Genomic DNA, 19,797 nt, shown 5'->3' on the forward strand with positions numbered 1-19,797 from the left:
AAAGCACATACAGGCCCGTCTGAAGTTTGCCAATGAACATCTGAATGATTCAGAGGAGAACTGGGTGAAAGTGTTGTGGTCAGATGAGACAAATCGAGCTCTTTGGCATCAACTCAACTCGCCGTGTTTGGAGGAGGAGGAATGCTCCCTATGATGACCCCAAGAACACCATCCCCACCGTCAAACATGGAGGTGGAAACATTATGCTTTGGGGGTGTTTTTCTGCTGAGGGGAAAGGACAACTTCACTGAATCAAAGGGACGATGAACGGGGCCATGTACCGTCAAATCTTGCATGAGAACCTCCTTCCCTCAGCCAGGGCATTGAAAAGGGGTCGTGGATGGGTATTCCAGCATGACAATGACCCAAAACACACGGCCAAGGCAACAAAGGAGTGGCTCAAGAAGAAGCACATTAAGGTCCTGGAGTGGCCTAGCCAGTCTCCAGACCTTAATCCCATAGAAAATCTGTGGAGGGAGCTGAAGGTTCGAGTTGCCAAACTTCAGGTTCAAAACCGTAATGACTTGGAGAAGATCTGCAAAGAGGAGTGAGACAAAATCCCTCCTGAGATGTGTGCAAACCTGGTGGCCAACTACAAGAAACGTCTGACCTCTGTGATTGCCAACAAGGGTTTTGCCACCAAGTACTAAGTCATGTTTTGCAGAGGGGTCAAATACTTATTTCCCTAATTTAAAATGCAAATCAATTCATAACATTTTTGACATGCGTTTTTCTGGATTTTTTTGTTGTTATTCTGTCTCTCACTGTTCAAATAAACCTACCATTAAAATTATAGACTGATCATGTCTTTGTCAGTGGGCAAACGTACAAAATCAGCAGGGGATCAAATACTTTTTTCCCTCACTGTATCTAAATATTGTAGTTATGGCCAGATTACGTATTCGGGGGCCTCGACTTATTTTGTCACTCGGGTATAACACACAAGACATGGCAAAATTTGTAGAATTGCAGGAAATTAACTTCTGTCCACCCCATGGCAAAATATGTAGAATTGAGGGGAATGAGCTTTTAAAATGGTAAAAATGTTCTCTCCGCCAACAGGAGTGGTGTGAACAATTTGGGGTCGCGAGGTGGGGGATTGTTACTATCCATCCGGACCTTTGCCATCTAGGAAATATGTGTGACTGGACCCTCTCAAATAGTAGTTGAGTACCCCTGATTCAGGGTACCATGTGATGATAGAGCACATCCTAATACTGTCCATTCTGGCTCTATATATCCCAAAGTGCATAAATGTATATAGAGATGTCATTACAATTGTTTCATACCTTAATGTGTTGTATTATGAAGTTAATAACATATCAAATTGCCTTAGTTTGTGAAGATTGTTCCCTGATAATACAAAATTACATTTCATACCCTGATCCTGTTGGCCCAACTAATCACATGGGGGTCATAAACATAATCACATCAAATTGTATTTGTCACATGCGCCGACTACAACAGGTGTAGAGCTTACCATGAAATGCTTACTTACAAGCCTTAACCAACAATGCAGAATTTGTTACACAAAAAAATTACAATAATGAGGCTATATACAGGGTGTACTGATACCGAGCCAATGTGCGAGGGTACAGGTTAGTTGAGGTAATATGTATATGTAGGTAGGGGTAAAGTGACTATGCATAGATTATAAAAAGCGAGTAGCAGCAGCGTAAACCCCCCCCCGGGGTCAATGCATTTGCAATGAAAGCCATTTGATTTAACTGTTTAGCAGTCTTATGGCTTGGGGGTAGAAGCTGTTAAGGAGCCTTTTGGACCTAGACTTGGTGCTCCGGTACCTCTTGCCGTGCAGTAGCAGAGAGAACAATCTATGACTAGGGTGGCTGGAGTCTTTGACAATTTTGAGGGCCTTCCTCTGACACTGCCTGGTAAAGAGGTCCTGGATGGCAGGAAGCTTGGCCCCAGTGATGTACTGGGACATACGCACTACCCTCTGTAGCGCCTTCAGGTCAGATGCCGAGCAGTTGCCATACCAAGCTGTGATGCAACCAGGCAGGATGCTCTAGATGGTACAGCAGTAGAACTATAATTGGTTAGGAGCCCGTAAAACTGCAGTCAATCCCCTCTGGCGACATTATTCCTTGCGAACATATAATTCATATAACGCAGTGATAGCCACATTTAGCTACCTCCGATACATGGCTATCATACCAAAATACAATCCACAGACATTACGTTAATGAAAATCATCATTAGACTTTGCCACTCCAAAGTGGCCCTCTGGCCCATGGACAATATGTCCTACAGTGAGGGGGAAAAAAGTATTTGATCCCCTGCTGATTTTGTACGTTTGCCCACTGACAAATAAATTATCAGTCTATAATTTTAATGGTAGGTTTATTTGAACAGTGAGAGACAGAATAACAACAACAAAATCCTGAAAAACACATGTCAAAAATGTTAAATTGATTTGCACTTTAATGAGGGAAATAAGTCAGAAAGAATCAGAAAGATTTCTGGCTCCCAGGTGTCTTTTTATACAGGTAACGAGCTGAGATTAGGAGCACACTCTTAAAGGGAGTGCTCCTAATCTCAGTTTGTTACCTGTATAAAAGACACCTGTCCACAGAAGCAATCAATCAATCAGATTCCAAACTCTCCACCATGGCCAAGACCAAAGAGCTCTCCAAGAATGTCAAGGACAAGATTGTAGACCTACAAAAGGCTGGAATGGGCTACAAGACCATCGCCAAGCACCTTGGTGAGAAGGTGACAACTGTTGGTGCGATTATTCGCAAATGGAAGAAACACAAAATAACTGTCAATCTCCCTCGGCCTGGGGCTCCATGCAAGATCTCACCTTGTGGAGTTGCAATGATCATGAGAACGGTGAGGAATCAGCCCAGAACTACACGGGAGGATCTTGTCAATGATCTCAAGGCAGCTGGGACCATCATGGGTGGGACTGATCATGTATTTGTCAGTGGGCAAACGTACAAAATCAGCAGGGGATCAAATACTTTTTTCCCCTCACTATGTTGTCTATTAGACACTTTTCACCCCTTTTTTTTCTTTTGTATTACAAAAGCTGTTGGCTCTACTTTCTCCCACTCTGTTTTACTTGTACTTGTCTCTAGTCTGCAAGGATAAGTACATCCTATTTGTGTGCTGTTATTCCCGAATATTGTAACGTTATAAAAATTTTTTCCCTATATTTAACCATGTAAGCCAGTTGAGAACAAGTTCTCATTTACAACTGCGACCTGGCCAAGATGAAGCAAAGCAGTGCGATTTAAAAACAACAACACAGAGTTACATATAGGATAAACAAAACGTACAGTCAATTACACAATAGAAAATCTATATACAGTGTGTGCAAATGTAGCAAGTTATGGAGTTAAGGCAATAAATAGGCCATAGTGCAAAATAATTACAATTTAGTATTAACACTGGAGTAAAAGATGTGCAGAATATGATGTGCAAATAGAGATACTGTGGTGCAAAATAAATAACAATATGGGCATGAGGTAATTGGATGTGCTGTGTACAGGTGCAGTGATCGGTAAGCTTCTCTGACAACTGATGCTTAAAGTTAGTGAGGGAGATAAGTCTTCAGAAGCAGGTGCTTCCTATCAAAATGGTCTTACAGAACTGTCAGCATCGACAGTGGCGCAAAAATTAATTATATGTGGCCTATGCAGGAATCAATCCCACAACCCTGAGTTTACCAGCACCATGCTCCTAACTGAGCTGACCCATTGGAAGCACTAACTTATTGTTTGTGTTTTGTGCAGTATGCTGCCAAAGAGTTCCAGCAGGCCTTAGACATCCTGGACATGGAGGAGCCAGCCAGCAAGAAGCTGCTGGACTGGAGTATCAAAGAAGACCACGGGATACAAGAGTCGGCCAAGGACTGGGAGATGAGCCCTGCCTCTGTGAGTCTCCCCTCTTACACAATAGGGTCCAATTTGTTTTTGTGGCCCTGTAATGCCACGTTTGTGTTCAAGCCTCTTACAATGTGATTTTCCAGTCTCTTCACATTTATGGTTTTGTGGTTACAGGTTAACTACAGTATTTGCATTCTGTATTTTAGGTGACTGAGGAAGAGATTGAATACTCAGTTGCCATGTCAAAGACCCTTTTCGTTGCATTTTCATGAATTGTTCCTTTTGAAAGCTATGAATGTTCCTTTTTGTAATAATCACCACCATATTATTAAAGGGTTCTGTCGTTCACCAAGTAGCCACACCAGCTGCCATATTCATACAAAATTAATGTGTGGGTCTTTTTTTATGTCAGAGGCCCCTGGAGGCTTCCCCGACTGATGCTGCTTCATTGGTCCTGACCCCTGTGGTCTCACATCTTTCTTTAGCTCGCTCTCCCTCATTCCTCACCTGCCCTCTCTCAGATCAACAGTTCTATCTGTCTGTTGCGGGGGAAGATCTATGATGCCATGGACAACCGGCCTCTGGCCACATCCAGCTACAAAGAGGCCTTGAAACTGGACGTGTACTGCTTTGAAGCCTTCGACCTTCTAACGTCCCATCACATGCTGACCGCTCAGGAAGGTGATCCTTATGGGTTTTGCACGTGTGTAGCAGGAGTAATATAGATTATTTTGTGCAATTATTTTATGTCAATAATGGTATACTGTACACAGATGTTTCTGTAGGGTAAATGTAGTTGTACCGTATATGCTATGTAGGCAGATGACGGTATGCAGTGCATTCGGAAAGTATTCAGACCCCTTGACTTTTTCTACCTTTTTTGTTACGTTACAGCCTTATTCTAAAATGGATTAAAAAATGTAAACAAAAATCCCCTCTTCAATCTACACACAATAACCCATAATGACAAATCAAAAACTGGTTTTTATAAATTCTAGCAAATGTACATTATTCTAAAAACCTGTTTTTGCTTTGTCATTATGGGGTATTGTGTGTAGATTGATGAGGGGGAAAAAAACGATTTAATCAATTTTTGAATAATGCTGTAGCGTAACAAAATGGGGAAAAAGTCAAGGGGTCTGAATACTTTGCGAATGCACTGTTTATTTTTCTTACCCAAGCCCCTCCATTTTTGTGTGTTGTAGAAAAGGACTTCCTGGACTCACTTCCTCTGAGCCAACAGTGCACCGAGGAGGAAGACAAATTACTTCACTTCCTGTTTGAGAATAAATTGAAGAAGGTACATCCACTGTTATCCTCCATGTCATGACGTCCGTTCTGTTTGTATTCCTATGTTACTGTTCAGTTTTTACACGGTCAATGTTGATCACCATGTTTCTGTATTTGAATACCCAGGTCATCATAGGGCTGTTGTGGTGACTATTACCGCCACACCGGCAGTCATGAGTCATGACCGCAGTAAAATTCCACGTGACCATTGAGTCGCAGTAATCTCCTCTTGTGCACTCTGGACATGTTTTGGTAGTACCCAACTTTGTAAGGACCATCAGGTCCTAATGGCCTGATACTCAGGGCTTGATTGTCCCTCTAACCACTCTGACATCATTGCAAAAGCAATCGCAAATCACATCAAACACTTGTCATCAAAACAGTATCTTGCTTTTAAAACTCACCTCACTGTGATGATCAGTTTGAAGAAAGAAGTTCAACAGCAAATATAAATCCAATATGGATAGTGTTAAGAGATAGATGGGTGGTGTTGAATGGAGTTGAAGGATGGGACTAATAACAACTAATAACAACAAGATAACTAATGTAAAGCATATTGTGTCCATAATAAGTATATAGGTTATAGGTTGAGAGCTTTTGTGAAAGCACAGTTAGAAAGATATGGCATATAGAAGCAAACCGGATGGACATCATGAAAATGATCAGAGAGATTGAGGGTAGAGGAAGTTTATAAGTAAAAACAAACCGCAGTAAAATTGACTGTGTCCATAAAATGTATATAGTATGTATAAGCTGGAAGTAGAGGCCTAAGCATTGTTGTTCACTAGTTTACTCCAATTAGGGAAGGGGTGGTGGGGTTGGAAAGTAATAAAGGGAAATATATTTTAAAGGATATATACAGTGAGGGGAAAAAAGTATTTGATCCCCTGCTGATTTTGTACGTTTGCCCACTGACAAAGAAATGATCAGTCTATAATTTTAATGGTAGGTTTATTTGAACAGTGAGAGACAGAATAACAACAAAAAAATCCAGAAAAACGCATGTCAAACATGTTATAAATTGATTTGCATTTTAATGAGGGAAATAAGTATTTGACCCCCTCTCAATCAGAAAGATTTCTGGCTCCCAGGTGTCTTTTATACAGGTCACGAGCTGAGATTAGGAGCACACTCTTAAAGGGAGTGCTCCTAATCTCAGCTTGTTAACTGTATAAAAGACACCTGTCCACAGAAGCAAGCAATCAATCAATCACATTCCAAACTCTCCACCATGGCCAAGACCAAAGAGCTCTCCAAGGATGTCAGGGACAAGATTGTAGACCTACACAAGGCTGGAATGGGCTACAAGACCATCGCCAAGCAGCTTGGTGAGAAGGTGACGACAGTTGGTGCGATTATTCGCAAATGGAAGAAACACAAAAGAACTGTCAATCTCCCTCGGCCTGGGACACCATGCAAGATCTCACCTTGTGGAGTTGCAATGATCATGAGAACGGTGAGGAATCAGCCCAGAACTACACGGGAGGATCTTGTCAATGATCTCAAGGCAGCTGGGACCATAGTCACCAAGAAAACAATTGGAAACACACTACGCCGTGAAGGACTGAAATCCTGCAGCGCCCGCAAGGTCCCCCTGCTCAAGAAAGCACATATACATGGCCGTCTGAAGTTTTGAACATCTGAATGATTCAGAGGAGAACTGGGTGAAAGTGTTGTGGTCAGATAAGACCATTTGGAGGGTCCGTCACCCTGCAAATAAATGCTCTAAATGACTATTTATTTGGAATTTGGGAGAAATGTTGTCAGTAGTTTATAGAATAAATTGTTTTTAATTTCACCCAAACACATACCTATAAATAGTAAAACTAGAGAAACTTATATTTTTGCAGTGGTCTCTTAATTTTTTCCAGAGCTGTGTGTGTGTGTGTGTGTGTATGTATGTGTATATATATATATATATATATATATATATATATATATATATATATATATATATATATATATATATATATATATATATATATATATATATATATATATATATACATATATACATACATACATACATACATACATACATACATACAGTGAGGGAAATAAGTATTTGATCCCCTGCTGATTTTTTACGTTTGCCCACTGACAAAGACATGATCAGTCTATAATTTTAATGGTAGGTTTATTTGAACAGTGAGAGACAGAATAACAACAAAAAAATCCAGAAAAACGCATGTCAAAAATGTTATGAATTGATTTGCATTTAAATGAGGGAAATAAGTATTTGACCCCTCTGCAAAACATGACCTAGTACTTGGTGGCAAAACCCTTGTTGGCAATCACAGAGGTCAGACGTTTCTTGTAGTTGGCCACCAGGTTTGCACACATCTCAGGAGGGATTTTGTCCCACTCCTCTTTGCAGATCTTCTCCAAGTCATTAAGGTTTCGAGGCTGACGTTTGGCAACTCGAACCTTCAGCTCCCTCCACAGATTTTCTATGGGATTAAGGTCTGGAGACTGGCTAGGCCACTCCAGGACCTTAATGTGCTTCTTCTTGAGCCACTCCTTTGTTGCCTTGGCCGTGTGTTTTGGGTCATTGTCATGCTGGAATACCCATCCACGACCCATTTTCAATGCCCTGGCTGAGGGAAGGAGGTTCTCACCCAAGATTTGACAGTACATGGCCCCGTCCATCGTCCCTTTGATGCGGTGAAGTTGTCCTGTCCCCTTAGCAGAAAAACACCCCCAAAGCATAATGTTTCCACCTCCATGTTTGACGGTGGGGATGGTGTTCTTGGGGTCATAGGCAGCATTCCTCCTCCTCCAAACACGGCGTGTTGAGTTGATGCCAAAGAGCTCCATTTTGGTCTCATCTCACCACAACACTTTCACCCAGTTCTCCTCTGAATCATTCAGATGTTCATTGGCAAACTTCAGACGGGCATGTATATGTGCTTTCTTGAGCAGGGGGACCTTGCGGGCGCTGCAGGATTTCAGTCCTTCACGGCGTAGTGTGTTACCAATTGTTTTCTTGGTGACTATGGTCCCAGCTGCCTTGAGATCATTGACAAGATCATCCCGTGTAGTTCTGGGCTGATTCCTCACCGTTCTCATGATCATTGCAACTCCACGAGGTGAGATCTTGTATGGAGCCCCAGGCCGAGGGAGATTGACAGTTATTTTGTGTTTCTTCCATTTGCAAATAATCACACCAACTGTTGTCACCTTCTCACCAAGCTGCTTGGCGATGGTCTTGTAGCCCATTCCAGCCTTGTTTAGGTCTACAATCTCTCTCTTTGGTCTTGGCCATGGTGGAGAGTTTGGAAGCTGATTGATTGATTGCTTCTGTGGACAGGTAACAAACTGAGATTAGGAGCACTCCCTTTAAGAGTGTCTCAGCTCGCTACCTCTATAAAAGGCACCTGGGAGCCAGAAATCTTTCTGATTGAGAGGGGGTCAAATACTTATTTCCCTCAATAAAATGCAAATCAATTTATAACATTTTTGACATGCATTTTTCTTGATTGTTTTGTTGTTATTCTGTCTCTCACTGTTCAAATAAACCTACCATTAAAATTATAGACTGATCATTTCTTTGTCAGTGGGCAAACGTACAAAATCAGCAGGGGATCAAATACTTTTTTCCCTCACTGTATATTACGCATTGCAAAAAAAATACAATAATAATCAATTACACTGATTTCAAGATGTCTTTGGTACATAATTGGTCTAGCCTATACTCCAAAAGTAAACAAATTCGAGTAATCGCCTGTGAGTGTGGATTGTTGTTGTTGTTATTATTATTATTGACTGGTTACCTTATGTTACTCTCCAAAATATCTATCCATGAGTCTGGTAGAGAACGTATAGCCCTTGGCGATGCTGTTGGTTCATTGATTGTGCAGGGTGGCGTACAGAGTTAGCCTATAATTGTACTGAATTTGATTTTGAAAAGCTTAGTAATTTGGTAACACATTACCTTTTAGCTAAACAGAATATATCTCCACCATGCGTTTCCATCTCTCCTTGCTCTCCTTTATTCCTTTCTAGAGCGCGCAGAGGGGCTGTCAACAGTTTAATTAAATGTTTTGTTGTGAACATTTTACTATCGATGTTCCCGAACAGATTTCACCTCCCAAATTAAGCACTGGGTAGCTGCAGGAACAGGGTTGGAGAGCCCATGGCACACAGTTTAGGCGGAATATCACCTGTCGCACTGTGAGCGCATGCTCCTCAAACAGTGGTTGACACGTGGAGTGGAATAGGTGTTTTTATATTTACTTCTCAGCTGCTCGTATTATGAACATGCTCCGCTATAAAACCGAAGTACCGGCATCATTGAAAAACGGACTGGCGGGAAAGCGCGCGCCTCCATTCACTATTCGAGTGCATACGGATTACGTCTTTTTTCTTCTGCCCATTTGGCCCATTTATCATTCTAATTAATTGTACATATTAGTAAAGACTAGTTTAAATTGAGGATAATCTGATGGGTGAAAATATTATCAATTGATGAGAGAACCGCTGTGCGGCTTGAGGCAAGGAACAGAGCGCAAGCATTTTTTTTGAAGCTTTCTTAAATCATCAATAGCCTATAGTAGCATCATGCAGCCCATGTTTTGATTTCTAAGACATTCGAAGGTTTGTATCATTCACAACTAAAGTTGCCAAATACCTCTAAATCTAGCATATAGGAGCTGTTTCAAATGATCACTTTTATGCTCAACATAGCCACTTCAAATTCACACTCTCCAGAATGGGAAAAATATCCATTCTATTTTATTCAGCTAAGTTAAATTAAATTATTCTTACTATAAAATCATATTATAAAATAATGGCACAGGACTTGTAAGCATATCTATCTCTGCTAAATGAACAAGCCTATGGCATGGAGTATAGCCAGAGAACATACAATAGGCCAACTTGTATTTTGTTCTTCTGAAATACATTTTCTTCATATTTCTTTAGACATGACAAAAATAATGGATTTATTGTGATGGTGTATATTAAATTGATAAATCAGACTTTTAAATGTAGATGTTCCAAAGGCACGCATCAGCAGCTTCTATGCATGGAGGCCTAGAGAGGCTGAACGTGTTTGTTAATTAACGGTCAATTACCGTGAGACCGACAGTCTTTTGCATGACATTAACCGGCTGAAGAAATGTCATTCCCGCCACAGTAGGTCATCGCATATCACTTTGGATTTTGCCCTATAGTTCAGAACGAACCATATTACAATTACTCCTATTTAGTATTGGTCATCTACAGTTGCCCTGTCAGTCGAGCAGTTACCATGACAGCAAAACCCTAAAATGTTCTCCCCTGATTTTTACTAAGGTTAAGAGTGGTCATTTGTCTCAAATTAATGTTGATTCAATTGCTAATGATGGTGCTTTTGTTACAATTCCTAATTTGTTCCCCTCCCTTTTCTACCTCCATCCATCCCTCTTTCCTTCTCTCAGTATAACAAGCCCAGTGATATGGTGGTCCCAGAGATGGTCAACGGTCTCCAGGACAACTTGGATGTGGTGGTCTCTCTCGCCGAGAGGCATTATTACAACTGCAACTTCAAAGTGTGCTACAAACTCACTTCCATGTAAGTTTGATAACTAACCGCTGGCCCACCTTTTAACTAGAAATAAACAGACTGGCCCCTCCTATTTATTGGCAGTCTGCTGGTGTTAATCGGCAAAACTAACCTTTTTTTGTTTCTAACCTCTAAACGTCTAAGCTGTTGGGGGGTACTAAGCTAACATATTGAATGCTTTTAAGATGGTCATACCATGGATCATTTAGCTATTTGATTTAGAATTTTAAGACCCCAGGTCAAACATTTTTTGGGGGGAGGGGATAAAATATTGAATTTGGCCTTTACTACTATATATAGCCTATTGAAGCATTAAATAACACGTTCATAAATGACAAAGACAGTCAAAATAAATCATACGATTTTGAAGTGTCTGTCCTATATCTAGGAGATATAAGAAAGCTCAGGAAATATTTACGTTTTTTCTTTTGGACACATTTAACTCCTTTTTGTTGGCACAAAACTACGTCCGTTCGTTTGTATGGGTTACCTTCAGACGAGTCTGCAGGTGTTAAATCGGCCAAACAAACCTTTTTTTTTGTTTATAAGATCTGATATGATATACACTTGAGTGGACAAACCATTAGGAACACCTTCCTAATACTACGTTGCACCCCCTTTTGCCTTAGAACGGCCTCAATTCGTCGGGGCATTGTCTATACAAGGTGTTGAAAGCGTTCCACAGTGATGCTGGCTCATGTTGACTCAATTGCTTCCCACAATTGTGGCAAGTTGGCTGGATGTCCTTTGGGTGGTGGAACATTTTTGATACACAGGAAACTGTTGTGTGTGAAAAACCCAGCAGCGTTGCAGTTCTTGACACAAACCGGTGCCCCGGCACCTACTACCATACCCCGTTCAAAGGCACTTAAATATTTTGTCTTGGCCATTCACCCTCTGAATGGCACACATACAGAATCCATGTCTCAAGGCTTAAAAATCCTTCTTTAACTTGTCTCCTCCCCTTCAAAACACTGATTTGAAGTGAATTTAGCAAGTGATCCCAATAAGGGATCATAGTATTCACCTGGCCAGTCTATCATGGAAAGAGCAGGTGTTCCTAATGTTTTGTATTCCAACAAACATGTTTTGTATGTTTATTGGAATATTATTCTCTCAGCTCGGCTCAGTTCTGTGAAAAGGGTATGTTTCATACTGATAATTTGGCCCGTCTACATATCCTGAATGTTTTGTTTCTTCAAGGGTGATGGTGAAAGACCCATTCCATGCCAACTGTTTACCTGTTCATATAGGAACACTGGTGGAGCTCAGCAAAGCAAATGGTAAGCCTGTTGATGCTCTCCTTTTAAGTGTGTTTATTCATGCATACTCATGAATCTCATAAATCAAAATTGTTTGAGAAAAAATATGTACCATGATTCTCTGCTCTTTATACACCCACAGAACTGTTTTACCTTTCACACAAGCTTGTGGACTTGTATCCCAACAACCCAGTAAGTATAACCCCTGCTTTGTATACCACTACTCTCCTCTGCTATGAGTATACCCGCCACATGAAGCTGCTGAGGGGAAGACTGCTCATAATAATGGCTGGTGCGAATGGAATGGCATCAAACACCTGGAAACCATGTATTTGATACCATCCTGCTCCCAGCCATTACCACCAGCCCATCCTCCCCAATTAAGATGCCACCAACCTCCTGTGATACCCGTCTATACTTGCATATTGACAGTGCACATATCCAAGCTCTAATTGGTACAGTATGTTTGTTTTCTTTATGCATTAACATTTGCCCACTAATCAAATGGTAAACATTGTTTTCATCCAGGTCTCTTGGTTTGCTGTGGGATGCTACTATCTAATGGTCGGTCACAAAAATGAACACGCGCGTCGATATCTCAGGTACATGATGCAATGACTTTTCTCATTGCCAGGCCTATTCTATTTTCAGCAGTCAGACGTTGGTATTCAATAGAATGTAGAATAAAATATATTTTGATTAATTCGCTTGCTGCTGAATCAAATCTACACATTGCAAAGTACTATTTACATACACTACCATTCAAAAGTTTGGGGTCACTTAGAAATGTCCTTGTTTTCGAAAGAAAAGCTATTTTTGTTGTCCATTTTTAAAATAACATAAATTTGATCAGAAATACAGTGTAGACATTGTTAAAGTTGTAAATGGCTATTGTAGCTGGAAACGGCTGATTTTTAATGGAATATCTACATAGGCGTACAGAGGCCCATTATCAGCAACCATCAATCCTGTGTTCCAATGGCACGTTGTTTTAAAATGATAAACTTGGATTAGCAAAGGCTAATTGATCATTAGAAAACCCTTTTGCAATTATGTTAGCACAGCTGAAAACTGTTGTGCTGATTTAAAGAAGCAATATAACTGGCCTTCTGGAGACCAATTGAGTATCTGGAGCATCAGCAATTGTGGCTTCGATTACAGGCTCAAAATTTCTTCTGAAACTCGTCAGTCAATTCTTGTTCTGAGAAATGAAGGCTATTCCATGCGAGAAATTGCCAAGAAACTGACGATCTCGTACAACGCTGTGTACTACTCCCTTCACAGAACAGCGCAAACTGGCTCTAACCAGAATAAAAAGATGAGTGGGAGGCCCCGGTGCACAACTGAGCAAGAGGACAAATACATTAGTGTCTAGTTTGAGAAACGGACGCCTCACAGGTCCTCAACTGGCAGCTTCATTAAATAGTACCCCCAAAACACCAGTCTCAACGTCAACAGTGAAGAGGCGACTCCGGGATGTTGACCTTCCAGGCAGAGTTGCAAAGAAAAAGCCATATATCAGACTGCCCATCTTAATCTTTTCTTTTTATTGACCAGTCTGAGATATGGCCTCCCACTCCTCTTTCTATTCTGTTTAGAGCCAGTTTGCGCTGTTCTGTGAAATTGCTTGTCTTTCGAAAACAAGAAAATGTCTAAGTGACCCCAAACTTTTGAACGGTAGTATACATACATACATACATACATACATACATAAACGCAGCAAAAAAATAAACGTCCTGTTACTGTCAACTGCGTTTATTTTCAGCAAACGTAACGTGTAAATATTTGTATGAACATACCAAGATTCAACAACTGAGACATAAACTGAACAAGTTCCACAGACATGTGACTAACAGAAATTGAATAATGTGTCCCTGAACAAAGGGGGGGTCAAAATCGAAAGTAACAATCAGTATCTGGTGTGGCCACCAGCTGTATTAAGTACTGCAGTGCATCTCCTCCTCATGGACTGCACCAGATTTGCCAGTTCTTGCTGTGAGATGTTACCCCACTCTTCCACCAAGGCACCTGCAAGTTCGCGGACATTTCTGGGGGGAATGGCTCTAGCCCTCACCCTCCGATCCAACAGGTCCCAGACGTGCTCAATGGGATTGAGATCCGGCCTCTTCGCTGGCCATGGCAGAACACTGACATTCCTGTCTTGCAGGAAATCATGCACAGAACGAGCAGTGTGGCTGGTGGCATTGTCGTGCTGGAGGTTCATGTCAGAATGAGCCTGCAGGAAGGGTTCCACATGAGGGAGGAGGATGTCATCCCTGTAAAGCACAGCGTTGAGATTGCCTGCAATGACAACAAGCCCAGACCATGACGTACCCTCCACCTCCAAATCGATCCTGCTCCAGTGTACAGGCCTCACTCATTCCTTCGACGATAAACGCAAATCCGACCAGCATCCCTGGTGAGACAAAACCGCGACTCATCAGTGAAGAGCACTTTTTGCCAGTCCTGTCTGGTCCAGCGACGGTGGTTTTGTGCCCATAGGCGATGGTGTTGCCGGTGAGGACCTGCCTTACAAGCCCTCAGTCCAGCCTCTCTCAGCCTATTGCGGACAGTCTGAGCACTGATGGAGGGATTGTGCATTCCTGGTGTAACTTGTGCAGTTGTTGTTGCCATCCTGTACCTGTCCCGCAGGTGTGACGTTCGGATGTACCGATCCTGTGCAGGTGTTACACGTGGTCTGCCACTGCGAGAACGATCAGCTGTCCGTCCTGTCTCCCTGTAGCGCTGTCTTAGGCGTCTCACAATACGGACATTGCAATTTATTGCCCTGGCCACATCTGCAGTCCTCATGCCTCCTTGCAGCATGCCTAAGGCACATTCACACAGATGAGCAGGGACCCTGGGCATCTTTCTTTTGGTGTTTTTCAGAGTCAGTAGAAAGACCTCTTTAGTGTCCTAAGTTTTCATAACTGTGACCTTAATTGCCTACCGTCTGTAAGCTGTTAAAGACAGCAAAAAAAGAAACGTCCCTTTTTCAGGACCCTGAGTTTGCATTCATACATACAGTTGAAGTCAAAGTTTACATACACTTTAGCCAAATACATTTAAACTCAGTTTTTCACAATTCCTGACATTTAATCCTAGTAAAAAATTCCCTGTTTTAGGTCAATTTGGATCACCACTTTATTTTAAGAATGTGAAATGTCAGAATAATGGTAGAGAGAAATGATTTATTTCATCACATTCCCAGTGGGTCAGAAGTTTACATACACTCAATTAGTATTTGGTAGCATTGCTTTTAAATTGTTTAACTTGTGTCAAACGTTTCGGGTAGCCTTCCACAAGCTTCCCACAATAAGTTGGGTGAATTTTGGCCCATTCCTCCTGACAGAGCTGGTGTAACTGAGTCAGGTTTGTAGGACTCCTTGCTCGCACACGCTTTTTCAGTTCTGCCCCCATATTTTCTATAGGATTGAGGTCAGGGCTTTGTGATGGCCACTCCAATACCTTGACTTTGTTGTCCTTAAGCCATTTTGCCACAACTTTGGAAGTATGCTTGGGGTCATTGTCCATTTGGAAGACCCATTTGCAACCAAGCTTTAACTTCCTGACTGATGTCTTGAGAATGTTGCTTCAATATATCCACATAATTTTCATTCCTCTTGATGCCATCTATTTTGTGAAGTGCACCAGTCCCTCCTGCAGTAACCACCCCCGTGCTTCACGGTTGTGATGGTGTTCTTCGGCTTGCAAGCCACTCCCTTTTTCGTCCAAACATAACGATGTTCATTATGGCCAAAAAGTTATATTTTTGTTTCATCAGACTAGAGGACATTTCTCCAAATAGTACCACCTTTGTCCTCATGTGCAGTTGCAAACCATAGTCTGGCTTTTGTATGGCGGTTTTGGAGCAGTGGCTTCTTCCTTGCTGAGCGGCCTTTCAGGTTATGTCGATATAGGACTCGTTTTACTGTGGATATAGATACTTTTGTACCCGTTTCCTCCAGCATCTTCACAAGGTCCTTTGCTGTTGTTCTGGGATTGATTTGCACTTTTCGCACCAAAGTACGTTCATCTCTAGGAGACAGAACGCATCTCCTTCCTGAGTGGTATGACTGCTGCATGGTCCCATGGTGTTTATACTTGCGTACTGTTGTTTGTACAGATGAACGTGGCACCTTCAGGCATTTGAAATTGCTCCCAAGGATGAACCAGACTTGTGGAGGTCTACCATTTTTTTTCTGAGGTCTTGGTTGATTTCTTTTGATTTCCCTTGATTTCCCCATGATGTCAAGCAAAAAGGCACTGAGTTTGAAGGGAGACCTTGAAATACATCCACAGGTACACCTCTAATTGACTCAAATTATGTCAATTAGCCTATCCGAAGCTTCTAAAGCCATGATGTCATTTTCTGGATTTTTCCAAGCTGTTTAAAGGCACATTCAACTTAGTGTATGTAAACTTCTTACCCACTGGAATTGTGATATAGTGAATTATAAGTGAAATAATCAGTCTGTAAACAATTGTTGGAAAGATTACTTGTCTCATGCACAAAGTAGATGTCCTAACCAACTTGCCAAAACGATAGTTTGTTAATAAGAAATTTGCGGAGTGGTTGAAAAACTAGTTTTAATGACTCCAACCTACATGTATGTAAACCTCTGACTTCAACTGTACGTACATACATACAGTACCAGTCAAAAGTTTGGACACCTACTCATTCAAGGGTTTTTCTTTATTTTGACTATTTTCTACATTGTAGAATAATAGTGAAGACATCAAAACTATGTAATCATGTAGTAACAACAAGTGTGTGTGTGTGTGTGTGTGTGTGTGTGTGTGTGTGTGTGTGTATATATATATATATATATATATATATATATATATATATATATATATATATATATATATATATATATATATATATATATATATATATATATATATATATATATATATACTAATTGACTCTGCATTCGCTCCGTGACAGACTAGAATATCTCTGATTTACACTAACGTCCTAATTCTGTCTCCCGCAGCAAGGCGACAACTCTGGAGCGGACGTACGGTCCGGCATGGATCGCCTACGGTCACTCGTTTGCGGTGGAGAGTGAACACGACCAGGCCATGGCTGCGTACTTCACCGCTGCTCAACTGATGAAGGGGTATGTACTGTTATTGTACCCAGACCCCCCTTCCACACACGCACATAGACACCCCCACATCCACTGAACAGGATGTGTGCTAAAAAGCAAAGTTGAGTGTGTTCAAAGGCATCTTGCTAAACAGGGCTGCCTTGGTCATTGAAAACAGTGAGAAATGTACAGTGTCATAACAAACTGATGCAAATAAAATATCTTCATAAGCATATAACTTGTACTTGCACAACCTTCCTTGCCCATTAGCATTTCCCCTAACCTTTGCATTCATCTCTCCTGTCCAGGTGCCATCTCCCTCTGTTGTACATAGGGCTGGAGTATGGCCTTACTAACAACTCTAAACTGGCCGAGCGCTTCTTCAGCCAGGCCCTAAGCATCGCACCAGAAGACCCCTTTGTCATGCACGAGGTGGCCGTAGTGGCCTTCCAGAACGGAGAGTGAGTAACACGCATACTATTATTTTTGCACAGTCTCAATGCACACTCGCAGGGCCCTGCACACTGACACTCCAACACGAACACTCACTCCATAATTTGCTCACACACACATAATATGCACATACATTTATACTGACTCTACACACGCATACCCACTCACATACAATCATCATATATGCTGCTGCTACTCTGTTTATCATATATCCTTACGCTTATACATATCTACCTCTATCACTCCAGAATCCCTGCACATTGTAAATATGGTACTGGAACTGACTGACCCGTGTGTGTGTGTGTGTGTGTGTGTATATGTGTATATATATGTGTGTATGTATATATAACACACACACACACACACACACACACACACACACACACACACAAAATAAAGGGAACACTAAAATAACACATCCTAGATCTGAATGAATGAAATAATCTTATTAAATACTTTTTTCTTTACATAGTTTAATGTGCTGACAACAAAATCACACATAAATTATCAATGGAAATCAAATGTATCAACCCATGGAGGTCTGGATTTGGAGTCACCCTCAAAATTAAAGTGGAAAACCACACTACAGGCTGATCCAACTTTGATGTAATGTCCTTAAAACAAGTCAAAATGAGGCTCAGTAGTGTGTGTGGCCTCCACGTGACCTCCCTACAACGCCTGGGCATGCTCCTGATGAGGTGGCGGATGGTCTCCTGAGGGATCTCCTCCCAGACCTGGACTAAAGCATCCGCCAACTCCTGGACAGTCTGTGGTGCAATGTGGCGTTGGTGGATGGAGCGAGACATGATGTCCCAGATGTGCTCAATTGGATTCAGGTCTGGAGAACGGGCGGGCCAGTCCATAGCATCAATGCCTTCCTCTTGCAGGAACTGCTGACACACTCCAGCCACATGAGGTCTAGCATTGTCTTGCATTAGGAGGAACCCAGGGCCAACCGCACCAGCATATGGTCTCACAAGGGGTCTGAGGATCTCATCTCGGTACCTAATGGCAGTCAGGCTACCTCTGGCGAGTACATGGAGGGCTGTGCGGCCTTCCAAAGAAATGCCACCCCACACCATGACTGACCCACCGCCAAACCGGTCATGCTGGAGGATGTTGCAGGCAGCAGAACGTTCTCCACGGCGTCTCCAGACTCTGTCACGTCTGTCACATGTGCTCAGTGTGAACCTGCTTTCATCTGTGAAGATGAATTTGCCAGTGACGAATTTGCCAATCTTGGTGTTCTCTGGCAAATGCCAAACGTCCTGCACGGTGTTGGGCTGTATGCACAACCCCCACCTGTGGACGTCGGGCCCTCATACCACCCTCATGGAGTCTGTTTCTGAACGTTTGAGCAGACACATGCACATTTTTGGCCTGCTGGAGGTCATTTTGCAGGGCTCTGGCAGTGCTCCTCCTGCTCCTCCTTGCACAAAGGCGGAGGTAGCAGTCCTGCTGCTGGGTTGTTGCCCTCCTACGGCCTCCTCCACATCTCCTGATGTACTGGCCTGTCTCCTGGTAGCGCCTCCATGCTCTGGACACTACGCTGACAAACACAGCAAACCTTCTTGCCACAGCTCGCATTGATGTGCCATCCTGGATGAGCTGCACTACCTGAGACACTTGTGTGGGTTGTAGACTCCGTCTCATGCTACCACTAGAGTGAAAGCACCGCCAGCATTCAAAAGTGACCAAAACATCAGCCAGGAAGCATAGGAACTGAGAAGTGGTCTGTGGTCACCACCTGCAAAACCAGTCCTTTATTGGGGGTGTCTTGCTAATTGCCTATAATTTCCACCTGTTGTCTATTCCATTTGCACAACAGCATGTGAAATGTATTGTCAATCAGTGTTGCTTCCTAAGTGGAAAGTTTGATTTCACAGACGTGTGATTGACTTGGAGTTACATTGTGTTGTTTAAGTGTTCCCTTTATTTTTTTGAGCAGTGTGTGTGTGTGTATGTGTGTGTATGTGTGTGTGTGTGTGTATATATATATATATATATATATATATATACAGGTAAAAGTCAGTAAATTAGAATATTTTGAAAAACTTGATTTATTTCAGTAATTGCATTCAAAAGGTGTAACTTGTACATTATATTTATTCATTGCACACAGACTGATGCATTCAAATGTTTATTTCATTTAATTTTGATGATTTGAAGTGGCAACAAATGAAAATCCAAAATTCCGTGTGTCACAAAATTAGAATATTGTGTAAGGGTTACATTTTGAAGACACCTGGTGCCACAAAATAATCAGCTGATTAACTCAAAACACCTGCAAAGGGCTTTAA

General features: G+C 41.8%; 1 protein-coding gene across 3 annotated transcripts in view; it reads left to right on the forward strand.

The window, feature by feature from the left end:
• Positions 1–19,797, forward strand: part of LOC311130097 (cell division cycle protein 16 homolog) — a 58,787-nt gene that overhangs the window by 15,192 nt on the left and 23,798 nt on the right. For all 3 annotated transcript variants that reach the window (XM_084162766.1, XM_084162768.1, XM_084162767.1), the window contains 9 exons: positions 3,759–3,899; positions 4,373–4,532; positions 5,057–5,151; positions 10,562–10,695; positions 11,890–11,969; positions 12,091–12,140; positions 12,477–12,550; positions 16,949–17,074; positions 17,353–17,505. In XM_084162766.1, coding sequence (XP_084018892.1) covers positions 3,759–3,899; positions 4,373–4,532; positions 5,057–5,151; positions 10,562–10,695; positions 11,890–11,969; positions 12,091–12,140; positions 12,477–12,550; positions 16,949–17,074; positions 17,353–17,505 — 1,013 coding nt within the window. The remainder of the gene's footprint in view (positions 1–3,758; positions 3,900–4,372; positions 4,533–5,056; positions 5,152–10,561; positions 10,696–11,889; positions 11,970–12,090; positions 12,141–12,476; positions 12,551–16,948; positions 17,075–17,352; positions 17,506–19,797) is intronic.

This window comes from Coregonus lavaretus (genome assembly GCF_964263955.1).
Source record: "Coregonus lavaretus genome assembly, chromosome: 5".
In the NCBI taxonomy this organism is placed as follows: Eukaryota; Metazoa; Chordata; class Actinopteri; order Salmoniformes; family Salmonidae; genus Coregonus; species Coregonus lavaretus.